Source organism: Calliphora vicina, chromosome 4 (assembly GCF_958450345.1).
Source record: "Calliphora vicina chromosome 4, idCalVici1.1, whole genome shotgun sequence".
In the NCBI taxonomy this organism is placed as follows: Eukaryota; Metazoa; Arthropoda; class Insecta; order Diptera; family Calliphoridae; genus Calliphora; species Calliphora vicina.
Genome location: NC_088783.1, coordinates 79,199,600 through 79,213,827, shown reverse-complemented (window position 1 = coordinate 79,213,827; position 14,228 = coordinate 79,199,600). Strand labels below are relative to the sequence as shown.

Sequence of the window (14,228 nt, the reverse complement as noted above, 5' to 3'; positions counted from 1 at the left end):
AACGGTATTAAAAAATTCCTTTACTTACAAAAATTGATTTCTCTTACGTCTTCCAAAAATTGTAATAATAAAATCTTTTAGAAATAAACCTTTTTAATTTCTTAAATAATCTCTCAACTCTTTCTTACTTCCTTTTTGTGATGCGTTTTGTTTACAATTTCTTTATTTTGATTTGTTGCTATAACCCACTGTATAGCTGTGTTTTTGTTTACATATAGAAATAACAGGCCATTAATGCACTGTTGCACTCTTTTACCTTTCAAACACACAGTGCGCAAATTACTCAACTCTCTTAAGCTTAATATATAAATATGGCGAATAAAGTGCAATATACGAAAAGGCAGAAAACAAACAAACCAAATGACGTTCCCTAAATATTTAAGAGTGTTTGTGGTTGTATGATTTTCATAAATATTATTTAAATTTTAAAATGAAGAAGATGATAGATGGCTAGACCATAATAACAACAAACTTATAAAAATAAAAAAATAGAAAACAGAGCTAATTAAAGGAAACTTGTTTTTAGCCGGCATTTTTTTTTGGTGAATTTATAAATAAAACAAGTTTTTTGAGAATTTTTGTTTTTGCTTTTTCATACATAGGTATTGAAAGTTTGTTAGGGAATTTTTTTTTTGTTTATTTTTTTGCATATTGTGCGTTGTTGCTGTATTTAGGTTTAAGATTTATGAGTTGCGTTTTTTGTTGCCGGTAATTTAAAAGAGTTAAATCATGTATTAAAAGAAATTGTAAAATATACCTATTAAGAATTAATAAAGCATAAATATTCAAATAATCATAAATTTTAAAATTTATAAAAAGTTTATAAATAAAATTTTGTAAGAATTTTAGTTTTATAAAACTTTGATCATTTTAAAATTTAATATTCACGATAAATTTTTAAAAAAAATTTGTTTTATACCTATCTAACCTATTTAGGTAGCTATAATCAATAAATTATAATGTAGTTATTTTTTTTTTAATTTTTGAATCCCTGGTTTTGAATTAAATTTAAAAAGTTTCTTTTATTTTATGAAAAAATTTAAAAAAAAAATAAAAATTTAGAATAATTATACCTAAATGTTTTACTTTTTTTAATTATTTTCTAGGGTTAAAATATTTGTTTTAATTTTACAAATTTAAACAAATTCTTAAAATTGTTATGATAAATATTGCTCAATTTTTGTATTAATTCCCTTAGTGACAATTTAATATGATTCTAATTTAATAAACAATAAAATTACTAAATAGAGAAAAGCGCCATCTTGGCGCTTTCATTAAAATTCATATAAAATACACTGTAAACTTTTTTTAAATACCTACTAACTAATTACATATTTCTTAAAACGTCATTAAGATTACAATTACAAACAATTTGTATTTAATTAAATCAATAAATATAAAATTATTCATTAAACATCTACAATATTTATTTTTTGAATCATGATTTCCAGAAATTTATCATTTTTGTGCTAATTACAAATTCTAGGAATTTTCTTTATTTATAAATTTTATCTTAATTGTTTACAAACAAAATTTTTCTATATAAACAAATAATAAAAATGACTAATTGTAATTTTTGTATGTACCACTTGGAAGATGTAAATTGATATTAGCAAAAAAATAAAACTATAATATCCATTAAATAGGTACTATTATTGATTTTGTTTATACAATTGTTTAATAACAATACGTTTTTGTACTATTTTACTAGAATTTGTGTCTCACACATTTGCTCTTTTACATTTTTACTTAATATGGCGCCAAAATATTACAATAATAATACAAAAAATATAAAAATAACAGTAATTTAAAACAAAATGCCACTAAACGCCCACTAAACACAAACATAAATGAGCAAAAAATAATGGCAAACTACATTTACAATATTGAGTTTGATATTTAAAAACACCCACACTTTTTACAACAACACACTAACAAACACTCTACAATTTATATCGTCACTGCTGTAAAGTGTTGTTGCAAACAACAACAAGCAAATAATGTATAATTTAATAAGATCTCCCTAATATATACAATCATGCAAATGCACTCTCTGTTTTCTATATAAATACATATCTCTACATGAAAACATACTTACACTAATGTTTATTATTGTTATTATTATTTTCTACTGTTTTTTTTTTGCCCCCTTTTGTCTCCACTCTCATGGACATACATATGTGTGTGAATGTGTATTTTGTTTACTTTTTACTCATTCAATGCAATTGTTGTAATTCGTCCATTTAATTACAGGCAAATGCTATGTAGTTGTTGTTAATGAGTGGCTGGCAAGAAAGTGTGAGTTGACAAAGTGTTAAATAGAATAAGGAAGAGAAATTATTTATGTAAATAACTAAAGTAGTAGATGGATGTTGTTAATATTTTGTTTATATTGTATTAAGAAGCTGAGAAAGTGCAAATTAAATAAATTGTTTAAACTATAATCACACACACCACAGAATTATAACGTTAAGCCACAAACAGCAAGCGAAATAAAGACAAATTTAATAAATTTATAGCTATTTTTAAATTAAACTTACTTATGCCAAAAAATCTAAATATTTGCCTTTATTTTTCTAAAATTTTCTTTACAGTTTATAGATTAAACTTCCACAACAAAAATCCTAAAAACAAATTGAAGATCTGGCATCTTCGCCTATAAAACAATTAAGAAACCCTAATACAATTTGTGATAAATCGGACCTTATTGAACAACAACTCGACAACATGGCAAAACTATGCAGCCCCTATGGGACCTCACCCATTAGCTCCTTCTTCAGTGAACTATCACCCAATGGTTTTTCCGATGAATTCCAAATACAACCAGATCCATTTGATTTCTTCGATGACTTACCCTCCATCTGCAGTGATATACAGAAAATCGAATCAGACACATTTTCGCCCTACGGCATGGATTTAGATTTGGACACAAAACCCGAAGTACGTAATACAGATTTAATGTGGTGGACAGCACCACCCTCCACCATACTATCGACTTCTGCCTCCTCAATGTCGAGTGACATCAGTAGCGGTGTTTCGTTGGCAGCAGTTATGGGAGCCTCCAGTACACCACAAGCTGCTAGCTTACACATAAAAGTGGAAAAAGAAGAGATAACAGCACCTACCGTAGTAACAGCCAAGAAGGCAAATCCTATGAAATTCAAACAGGAAATAGTTCAAATTAAACAAGAACCCACAGATGATGTGGAACAACAGTTGGCTCATCACAGCATACCAAATAGCAAGACAACGCCTACAGTAGCAGCAGCAGCCGCAGCAACAACGACGCAACAGCCACATCCTGTTATGTTACTTAGTGTGGGCAACACAACGACTATGCAAAGTTTACCACCAGGCACCTCCTTATTACGTAAATCCCAGCAACAACAGCAAAAGAAATCACAACAACAACAGACACGTGGCACACTGCACATTACCAAACGGGGTGATCAATTGTTGCCCTCAGCTAATGCCATTCACACCAACCACTCAAACTCTGCAGACACCTCCTCACTATTCAACACCTCCGCCACCTCCACCTCAAGTGCAAACACCTCACTATTGTATCAACGTCCCGATACACCGCACAGTTTAGACGATGATTGCTCTACGACCGAATTCAAACATAATGTGGACCTGAGAGCCTGTGTCATGGGCAGCAATAACATCTCGCTAACCACAGATGTTAGAGTGGACTTTATCACAAATGTCAGCCAAGAGCTACAAGACACCAGTAAAAAACAAATCGATACACGTCTTATAAGCGGTTGTTCCCTGGCCGATGTCTTGGATGTCATAAACAGTCCGTCAAATTCCCAAGAATACATACCTGCAACAACGCCGAGTACAACGTGTAGTAGTAGTGGTGGTGGTGGTTTCAGCTATCATTCAGTCGACACAACCGGTTCAATGCGTTCCTCCGAATCCGATTCCGATGAAGAATCTACAATGGGTTCAAGTACGTCATCGCTAATGGATGATGAAATCAGATATGGGGCAGGTGGTGTGTCGCCGGTATCCAGTCAATCCTCAAATATCAGCAGTACCCAGCACTATATGCAACATCGGGATCACAGCTATACACGCTGCAAAGATGGCATGGACGATTTGGGCACAAATTTGGATACACCCTCGGATTCTGGTGAGTTGGTCAAGTCAAATTTCTATTATTTTCTTCTTAGTTTAATTTGTTTAGTGAAAAACAAAAAATATTTGTTGCCATATTGTAGATTTTTTTTCTGCTGCCCTTTTAATCTTATCGTAATTATTATAATTTGTTTTTAATAAATACTTGTTAATTGCTCTTCATTTTTTGTGCTCTGTACGTCACTTGTACTTTACACATTCTCTTTTCGAGTGCTATTATTACAAAATATTGTGAAATTATTTAAATGGAAGTGTACAATTTAAAAAAAAAACAGATTACATTTTGCCCCCTTAAATGTATGCAAGCAATGATAATTTCCACATTTGACGACACAATACAAAAGTTGTAAAGTCCATATTGTAAATCAAAGAAAAATTAAAAAGAGCAACGTCATTTCTAGTTCTTGCAAATGGTGAAATTTATAAAATGAATTGCAAAATTTAAAAGCCATAGAATATAAAAAAATTTTGGCGCCTTTTTTCTGTTTTTTTTATATATGATTATCTTAAAGTAAGGCATACTATTAGGCGTTTTCAGCTAAGGCGTCTTTACGACCACGTTGTTTTTTAACGTGCCCTTTAAAGGTATGGAAATTTCTAGAGTGTGTTAAAGAAAGAGAGAAATTCAGATAGTGCGCAGGTTTTGAGATTTTTTTATGGCAATACATTGTAATTTTTACTACGCCTTAAAGTATGGTTTTGTTTTGTTAGCATTTATTTACAAAAGAGCAGTTTCGGTGTTTCTAACTTTATATTACATTTAAATTTTCGTTTTTTCTTGGTTACACCCAAACTTACTTAACAAACTTTTATTTACATGCAAGTATAGTTTTATTTTTGTAAATTTTTGTTATAAATATGTTATTTAACATAAAGGATAACTTAAATTAAAGCCAATTAAAATGTTCAAATTCTTTTTAACACTTTTCGATTATAATTTTTGAATATCTTATGTTATTAATAAAATTTTGCATATTTTCTTATTAGATTAAGATGTTCCAGTTCTTTCTTTTAGTTTTTTGTGTCTCGGGTTTTTGTTTAATTTAATTTTACTACCCTACCCCAACCCAGGCCGGCTTAATGCTTTTACACTGTAATAAAATCTCATTTTTTGCATGTTTACCTCTTACTCTGCTTTTACACGCACTCTATTTACACTCCTTAGAAAATTAGAGTGTTTTGTAACAATGCATAAACCCAGTCTTGCGCATTTGCCTTTAATTGAGGCGTAGGTTTGATTTCCTTTAATATTTAAAGAACAGAGAGGAGTAAGTACAAAGTACCCCTTGCTCTCTTGTGATTATGTATGTATAATTTAACTCTCTTTTGACCTAACGGTAATTTGTAGTAATGCATTGCTAGTTTTGTTGTTGTTATTGCAAAATAGTAGTAAATATTACTGAGACAATTGCATGTAAAAACTTATTTTGGCGCGAATTGTTTTTTTTATTAATCTAGTTTAAAACAACGTAAGCAAGGGGTCAGTTGCTCATTACATTAGTTGGTTTGTATTTATTTTTAGCTCTCTAGTTATTGCTTTACTCTTTAAATACAGTTTATTTTGTTTTATTTTGTTATTGTTTTTAAGTTGTTTGGGGATTTTTTTTTTATCTATTTACGTTGTAGATTTTTTTCTTGATTGTTTAGTAAATATTTTAGTTTTGTTGCAGCAGCCACGTTAGAATTTTGTTGTTGCTATTTTTGTTGTTGTTTTTTGTGCTAGACATCGCTACTAAAGTTGTTTATTGCACATTTGTTAGAAAACAAAAAATCTTGTTAAATTGTGCGGTTTATTTCTAAATGTTTATATTTATATTTCGCCGGTTTTTTTCATACACTTCACCATGAGGGGTAAGGTATAAATTTGTCCTCACGTTTGTAATTTGTACTATATTTATCAAAAGTTAGTTGAACTAAACTTTCTGAGGTTCCTAGATAGGTATATTATAGACTTAAATTTTTATATTCAGAATTTTTATATTGAAAATCAGCCAACATGATTTTTTTGCTGATTTTTTTTTTTTAAGGAGAAGTGTATATATGATTCGTTACAGCTGAATCTCACTCTCACTTGTTTCTCTGGTTGTGATATGGGTGTTGTCGCTATGTATTTTAATTAATTTGTGAATTTTTTTTCAACAATTTGTTGCTAGGTGCTCTACATTTCATAGACTTATACAAAGATCTAATAGGTTTTGCAAAAATGTTCAGATTTTATAGCATAATTTATGTGACTGTCATGGAATAATTAAAATTTAGAACTTTGTACCTTCTTTTTGTTTAATTTAATAAAAATTTCGTTGATTTTTTTTTTTAAACACATTTAATCATTCAAAATATTTTTATTTAAATATTCTCAAACATTTGCTATTTAGTTTGATTTTTTTGTTTATTTTATGACTCAATATTTTATTTTAGATAAATTTAAACAAATTTTTATTTACAGTACAACATTATTTTGGCTAAAAATAATATTTATTAGAAAAATTAATAATAATCTGGAATTTTAAATCTTGTCTAAAATAAAAAAAAAATGATTTCAAGAAATTTTATTAAATTTTGCACATTTGAATTAAATTTCAAATTTATCCATAAATCTTAAATTATTTTACTTAAAAAAATAATTTGCCTAACAGAAATTGTATAATTAAACAATGTTTTTTTTATGATTATTCAAATAAATCATCAAATAAAGCCTACTATTGTTAAATTGCGAAAAAAGTAAATGTTATAATGCGTAGCTTGTGATTAATATTACGTTAACACTGCTTTTTATACTTAAGTTTTAGACATAAAAAATGTTTGTTTAAAATTTTAACACTTAAAAATTCATAACTATTACTTAACTATACAATACAATATGGCAATGAACTTCATTTTATAACTACAAGGTTATTAAAGAAGAAAATGTGCGTAAAACTTTTATTTATTTGTTAAATAAATTTCGCAATTTTTTTTAACCAAAACATGGGAAAGTAAAAATTTTAGTCTACTGCATAAAAAAACTGTAAATTTTAATAAAAATTATACATATTTTAAGCAAAATTAGAAAAAATTTAATAAATTCTATAACTCCTTAAGTTAGGCAATGGTTTTTATTAAAACTCCTTAAAACTGTCTTTAAATTCTTTAAACATGTTTAATTAAAATAATTTCTTACAAATTTCCATGGGTATTGCCCAGCCCAACTATTTCAAACTTAAAACACTTTAACTCTCTTCTGCTAGCTCCCCTTGCTTTACCAGAAATCCCCTTTATACTCAAACTTGTGGAAAAACCGGCCGGCAAAAATGTTTTTTTTTTACAATTGCAGTCAAATACATAAAAAAAATGTGAAGCTGCAGCATTATAATGGCAATGGAAATGAAAGGCGGAAGTGTAGATTTGATTCAAGAGACCATCTCTCAAACCAAATGCAAAAACACAGACATACAGACAGACGGACAGATAGACATACAAAAACCGAATGTAACTAAAATATAAAGCAATATTTAACGGAAATTTGAGCGGAAATATCACAGTGTAATAATAAAAGCAACAAAAAAAAAATAAATAAAGCAACTGCAAACTACGCACAGAAATAAAAGAGACTTATTGAAACAGAAATGTGTTTGGGTGTGTCTGTTTAAAGAGAACCGAGATAAACAGGGTTAAAACGACTAAAAATAGGCAGTACTTTTTTTATAAACAAAATAAATTTTAAGTTAAGTTACAATTTCTACAAACTAATTTTCCTACATTACCGAAAAAAATGAAGAAATTTTAATTAAATAAGATTTCACAACTTAAATAAATCTACTGAGACAAAAAACTGGATATGTGTACTTGCAAGTTTTTCTCTCTATTTGGTCTTAAAAAAAAGAGCCAAAAGCTTTTTCTATTTATATACTTACTACCCCAATAAAAGCTTTATTTGCATTGCTTCCATAGTATCCATTACACAGGGTTAAAGTATCATTATGTCTCAATAAAACAAGAAAAAAACATACGAGGAGTAGAGAGTAGTGTACCAGACTCGTATGCATCCACAACAAAATAAGTTACTCTATTAGTACATACTACTACAATTACAACAACAAGCAATAATAAAAAGCTTAACAGCAATAAAAGCAACAACACAACCAGCAATATTTTGTAGCCAACGTACGACCTTGAGTATTTTTGTGTTTAAAAAAAATCATTTTTTTATAGCTACACGTGTGTGCAAATCAGGGATGGAAATTTGGATACAAATTTAGATCCGATAAGATCTCAGTGCCCCCCAAAACATCTTAGCATCAATTCTAAAATTTAAAAAAACGAACAAGCGGATCTTGCACAATTGACAATCTTTCTATTATTATTCTTATCATCTCAAATAGATATTTCATATTGTTTACATTATTTCATATCAACCTTAAAAATTACCGCAACATTTTCAATTTTCCAACCCTGCTGCATATAAATTGATTTGAAAATGAGTTAGAAAAGCAAAACGATACCGAGAGCATAAAAAATCAGCAATAATTTCAATGATGGGGCCGGTCGGCGACGCTAAAAACAACCATTATACCCCAGCGGGAAAAAATTATAGGACTTCAGTTTGTAGGCCTTCTAAAAGGCATACTTACACATTCTAAAAGATCCGATACTAATTCCACACTGCCTGCTCTTAGAAGGTGTTCAAGAAGGCCTATGAATCCCCTTCTAATAACAAGTGGTTAAATAAAAATAGTCTACATCAAAAAATAAAATACTCTGCATCTCTTTGATTAACTCTCTTTACAAAATTTACAACAATAAATTGCTTGATGTCGCTTCTTATTTATTTTTGTTGCTTTTTAAGTATGTAATCAGAAATTATCATGTTTCAAAAAATTAAACAAACATTCATTTTAATTCTTATTCTTATTTTAGATCTTCTAATAAGACTTTAAATAGGTCTTCCATGGTAGATGTTCTATAAAACTTTAAAATGCATGACTTTTCATAGGCCGTCCTTTGATGCCTAATTTCTAATGCTTTTTTTCTCTTTTAGGCCTTCTCATGTAGCTCTTCCATAAGACTTTGCAGTAGTCCTATCTTTCTAGGCATTCCATATGTCATTCCTCAACAGGCCTTTCATTAGAGCAGTAATAACAGGTTTTTGTACAGGCATAAGACCATATAGCAGCCCTACAAATAGCCCTTCCAAAGTAGACCTTCTAATAGCCCTTCCAAAGTAGACCTTCTAATAGCTCTTCCCAATTAGGCCTTCTAGAAGCCCTTTCAAAGTAGGCCTTCTAGTAGCCCTTCCTAAGTAGGCCTTCTCTCAGCCCTCTAACAGCAGCGAGTGTGCAAGGCCTTGGCTCGCAATGACACGCCGTGTAAAATTTAAATGATTTTGCAATGCGGCTAGAAGTCCTTGTGTCTGCAAAAGAAGGCCTTTAGGAAGGCCTCTTTACTGCATCTTTTTCCCGCTGGGACATTTTTCTACTACAACTACTACTGCATGCTAGTACTAGTACTTTTACTAGTCTCAAGAGAGCTTTAAAACTTGTTACCCTCTTTTCCACCAAGGTATATAAATTCAATATGCTGGGGGTAGGGGGGTTAACAAACAAAACAGAGATACAAAGGGATATTTTGCACTCAAAAAGAAATATTTGGGGGTATTTTTTTTCGTAATTTGCCACAGACACATAAATTTATTTATGGCGCCATTTCGGGGGAAGAGAGAGAATGCTGCTGTATGGTATTAAACAAGAGAAAAGGTTTTTTAATTAAAGAACCCTTAAAGTAGGCCTGATATTTTTGTATTTTAACTTGTATACGAAAAGTTTTTAATAGTTAAACCATAATTTAAGGAAACCAAGAGTTCATTGACCTTAAATAAATAAAATTTGATATATTTTTTTTTAAATAAAACTAATTGAATTAAAGTTAACAAAAAGCAGTATTTTTTTTAAATAATTTTTTTTCTATCTCAGAGTTTTTGCTTAACCAAGACAACGCCTTTTAATTTCAAATCCTTATTATTGTATATTTAGTCAGCCTTAAGTTATGCTATCTTTTTTTGCCATTGCCTTTGTTCAGCTGTACTTGAGATTTGTTTGTGTGTGTGTTTTTGCTGTTTGCAACAAAAACACAGATTGCTTTAAGCTTTTAAAGTAAAGCAACTCTGCTAAATGCTGCTCTTTTCTTTATACATTTATATGTACTTATAAAGGACCCTTTTGTGTAAACGAGTCTGTTTTTTTTTTCATATTCTAAGTGCTTAATGCCTGGCAGTTAGAGTCTTTTACAGTCCAACTCCCCTTTGGCTCCTTGCAAAAATTGTCATTTATCATTATTATTTTTGTGTGTTCTTTTTGCTTTATAGCTAAAGAAATACACCATAATTACTGCGTCACAATATGTTTTATGACAGTTACACATTATAGATAGATTTTTGCTTATACAAACATTTTATTACTCTTTATGGCTCATAAAATATGTAAATTTGTAGTAGTAGTTTCTTAAAAGAAAATATGATTTTAATGGCTTAACATTAAAGGGATTAAATATTGCCTAATTTAAGGAGCTTTAAAGCTTTTTAATGTAGTTGTGGGAATTAAACTGTACCATACTAATTATGTTTTAATTGAAATGTTTTAAATTGCGGGCATACTTTAAGGAGTTTACGAAGGTTTAAGAAATATTGCCTAATTTAAGGAGCTTTTCAGCTTTTTAGTAGAGTTAAGGGAATAAAACTATGTAATACTAATTATATTTTAATTGGAATGTTTTAAATTGAAAGTATGTAGTTAAGTAGGGAATTAACCGGGTAATACCCTAACTTACAAAATAATTTCTAAATGTAACTAATTAATTTGATTATAATTTAAATTCGTAACAAAATTGTAGGCTTTAGCTAATAATTACTAAACATTTTTAAACAATTTTATAATGTCTTAAGGATAATGTTCTAATAATTAAATAATTTAACTTTTTTTATTGATTACTCATCTTTTTTGTTTTATAAATAATAAGAACTATTTATTCCTATATTTCTAGTTTATTTATTATTAATTTTTGCATACTTTAGTAATTAAACTATACAGCTGTGCGCCACACTCTCTTAAATTTATGAAATCATCAGTAATTCCATCACTCATTTTGGAATTTCTATAAGATTTTTTTCACAGTTTAAAATTAATTTTTTTTTGGTTCTTTAATAAAAGAAAATGATGTAATATAACAAATTCTAAACATGTCTCTCCCTCTCTCTTTTTTCTTAAAATGTTTATGGTTTAAGATTTGTATTTTTCGTACCCCATTAACATTTTTTGATTGAAATTTTATTTTCCCACACTTTTAGCAGAAGAATTATGCTGCTTGAAGCCAGCATCTTTTTGCTGTGCTCCCCCTTTTCGTTAATTTTTTGCATTGTGAGTTGTGGCGAAAAATATAATAAGAAATTCTCCCACAGCTTCTCTAAATAGAGGTTGACTTTGTTTAATATAAACGTTCATAGTTGTTTTCTCCTTTATTGTTTTTTTTTCTTTTTTGTGCCTTATAGATAATGTCATATTTTTTTTCTGTGAAATTCTTTATTATGAAACTTTGAACAATTATGATCTTCATGATCATCATCATTATCATCATGATCGTCGTCAGTTTATAATGATGTTGATCTTGGTTTAAAGGTTAAACCATATATCTACTGTGAGTCTGGTTTGTCTGTGCAACAGTTGTAACTTTACACATGAGTAGTTTGTCAAAGTATTTGCCTTGCTTGCTACTCGTACTCCCCTTTTATTCCAAAAGATTCTTTTGAATGAATTTTTTTTTGTTGTTTTCATTTGTTTGCCTTTCTTTTTGCTATACAACAAATATTGTGTGTGTCATGCTTGACTTAACAGAATTGCAAGTGTTGCATTGTATGATTTTCTTAAGGCGTCTAGATTTTTTTTTATACTTTAGCTTAACCACATAATGCTGCTTTAACCACAATATATATAAAAGGATGGAGCTTTATTTTTTGCTATTCTTTTTTTTTTCTTCTAAAACATGATTTAATTCTGTGTTTTTCTTTTTAAAATTTTCAGTTATTTGCTTTAATGCAATTGTGGTAATGGCTAAAGTATTTTATTTCTTTAGCTTTAAATCTAAGGTTTTTTTGTTATATCAATAAACTAAACCAATTTGTTTGTTATTGCATAAAACCTTAATAACTTTCACTTAAATTTTCTTTAATTTTTTTTTCAATTATAAGATTTTTATAAACTTCCTTCCATATTTATTTTCCTGTCATTACTATTTCAATTTAAACTGTGTGTGTTTTTTTTTTCGTCTCCTCTGTGTTATTTTTACTCGTGTGAATTAAAATTGTTTGAAATTCACAACATGTGTAAACAATATTATTTCCTTTTGTGGTTTAATTTTTTTCTGTTTTTATCAGTTTCACTTTTAATAATATAGTTTTTTTTCTTGCTAAGTTTTAAACATGTGTTTTTTTGAAAAGAAAAAAATCACTTCACTACTTAAGATTTTATGTTAAAGGCGCCAAATTATTAATATTGTTTTATTAACAAACCAAGCAAATTCATTAAATGATACTGACTCTCAATATTTCTTTAAATTTTCCTTATTTTCAAAGTAATAATTTAGCATTATTTTGAAAATACTTAAAAATTGCTTTAAAAATTACTGGACATTAATTTAATGTGTTTAAATCATTGAAAATTTATAAGCATTACCTTTTAATTACTTAGCATTACTTTGAAAACATCCAAAATTTGTTATTAAATCATTAAAATATGAAAAGCATTACCTGTTAATTACAAGCATTACCTTTCAATTACTTAACATTACTTTCGAAAACTTGCTAATTCTATTAACATTTGTTGCTTTTTCTTTAAAACTTATTAAATCGTTAAAAAGTTCAAGGCATTACCTAGTAATTACTTGGCATTACTTTAAAAACATAAAAATTATTAAAGCATTTCATCTACAAAATACTATTCTTGCAACTTCCTTTAGTTTAAAAAACAAATACAACACAAACTAACATGATTTATTTTATCAATTGTGTCATCATCATCATATCCATTATGTACTCAGATGACTGGTAACATATGTCTCATTGAAATACTAATGTACACTAACTGAAAAAATAAATTTTATTATATTAAAGCTTATTACATTAGCCGACAACGACGACGACTACGACATACTCTTGGTAATAATGTGTAGGTGTTCTTTCCTACTTACAAAAAAACACAGTAGATAGATAGACAGACAGATAGTAGGCCTACATTTCACAGTGACAAGAGATCTAACACTTTAATAGGAAAAACCAGCAATGTATAATTCCTACTACTCCACCGCCTTCTTCTTTGTATACTTCAGCAGCGGGAGGATTGGTGTGTGTAGTAAGTATTTAGTACGACAAGCAGACATCTTTGGACTTTTATTAAATAGTGTGTCTGTTTTGTGTTTTATCTTATTGAAATGGAAAAACTACACCCACCTACAACAAGTTTCACACAGCAGAACTTTTGTTTTTTTGCTGCATATGCGTCATTCACAATAAACGAGCAAGCAAACTTACTCTCATGAGTGCGTCATAATTGTGGCATGTGCAAGCAAACTGTAACTGCAACAACTTGTTGAATGTTTAAAATTTAATGTTTTTTTGAAAATATTTATTAGGTTTTATTGAAATTTCTAAACAAAAACAACCTGTTTTATTTTTTCTGAACAAAACTAATCTCTTTTTAATATTTATTTAGATTGGATTTGATTTTATACTGCTTGGTTACCTGTGTGATTTTCTGTTTAATTTCATACCAGTTTTTTTTTTTAATTAATTCCTTTCATTTGGTCTTCTCAGTGTGACACTAAGTTTATGTCTGATTTTTTGTCTGTTTTTCTCACACAATGACATTGTTTATATCAGCTACATTCACCATACACTGCTTTTATTTGTTAACCCTTAACCCTGGTGTCGATATTTCCTGTTAAGTAATTAATATCGGGGGTCCAAATTGACCCCATTGAAGAAATTAAATATTTACTGTTTTAAACATTATTATTATTTTTTTTGTTTTAAATTAAACAACATTTTCTTATATAGAAAT

At 28.8% G+C, this 14,228-nt stretch overlaps 1 protein-coding gene across 2 annotated transcripts in view; it reads left to right on the top strand.

Annotated features, from left to right (window-relative positions):
• The window catches only part of Myc, a 60,116-nt gene that overhangs the window by 32,256 nt on the left and 13,632 nt on the right, over positions 1 to 14,228 (top strand). For both annotated transcript variants that reach the window (XM_065506639.1, XM_065506638.1), the window contains exon 2: positions 2,595 to 4,141. In XM_065506639.1, coding sequence (XP_065362711.1) covers positions 2,728 to 4,141 — 1,414 coding nt within the window. In that variant the 5' untranslated portion in view covers positions 2,595 to 2,727. The remainder of the gene's footprint in view (positions 1 to 2,594; positions 4,142 to 14,228) is intronic.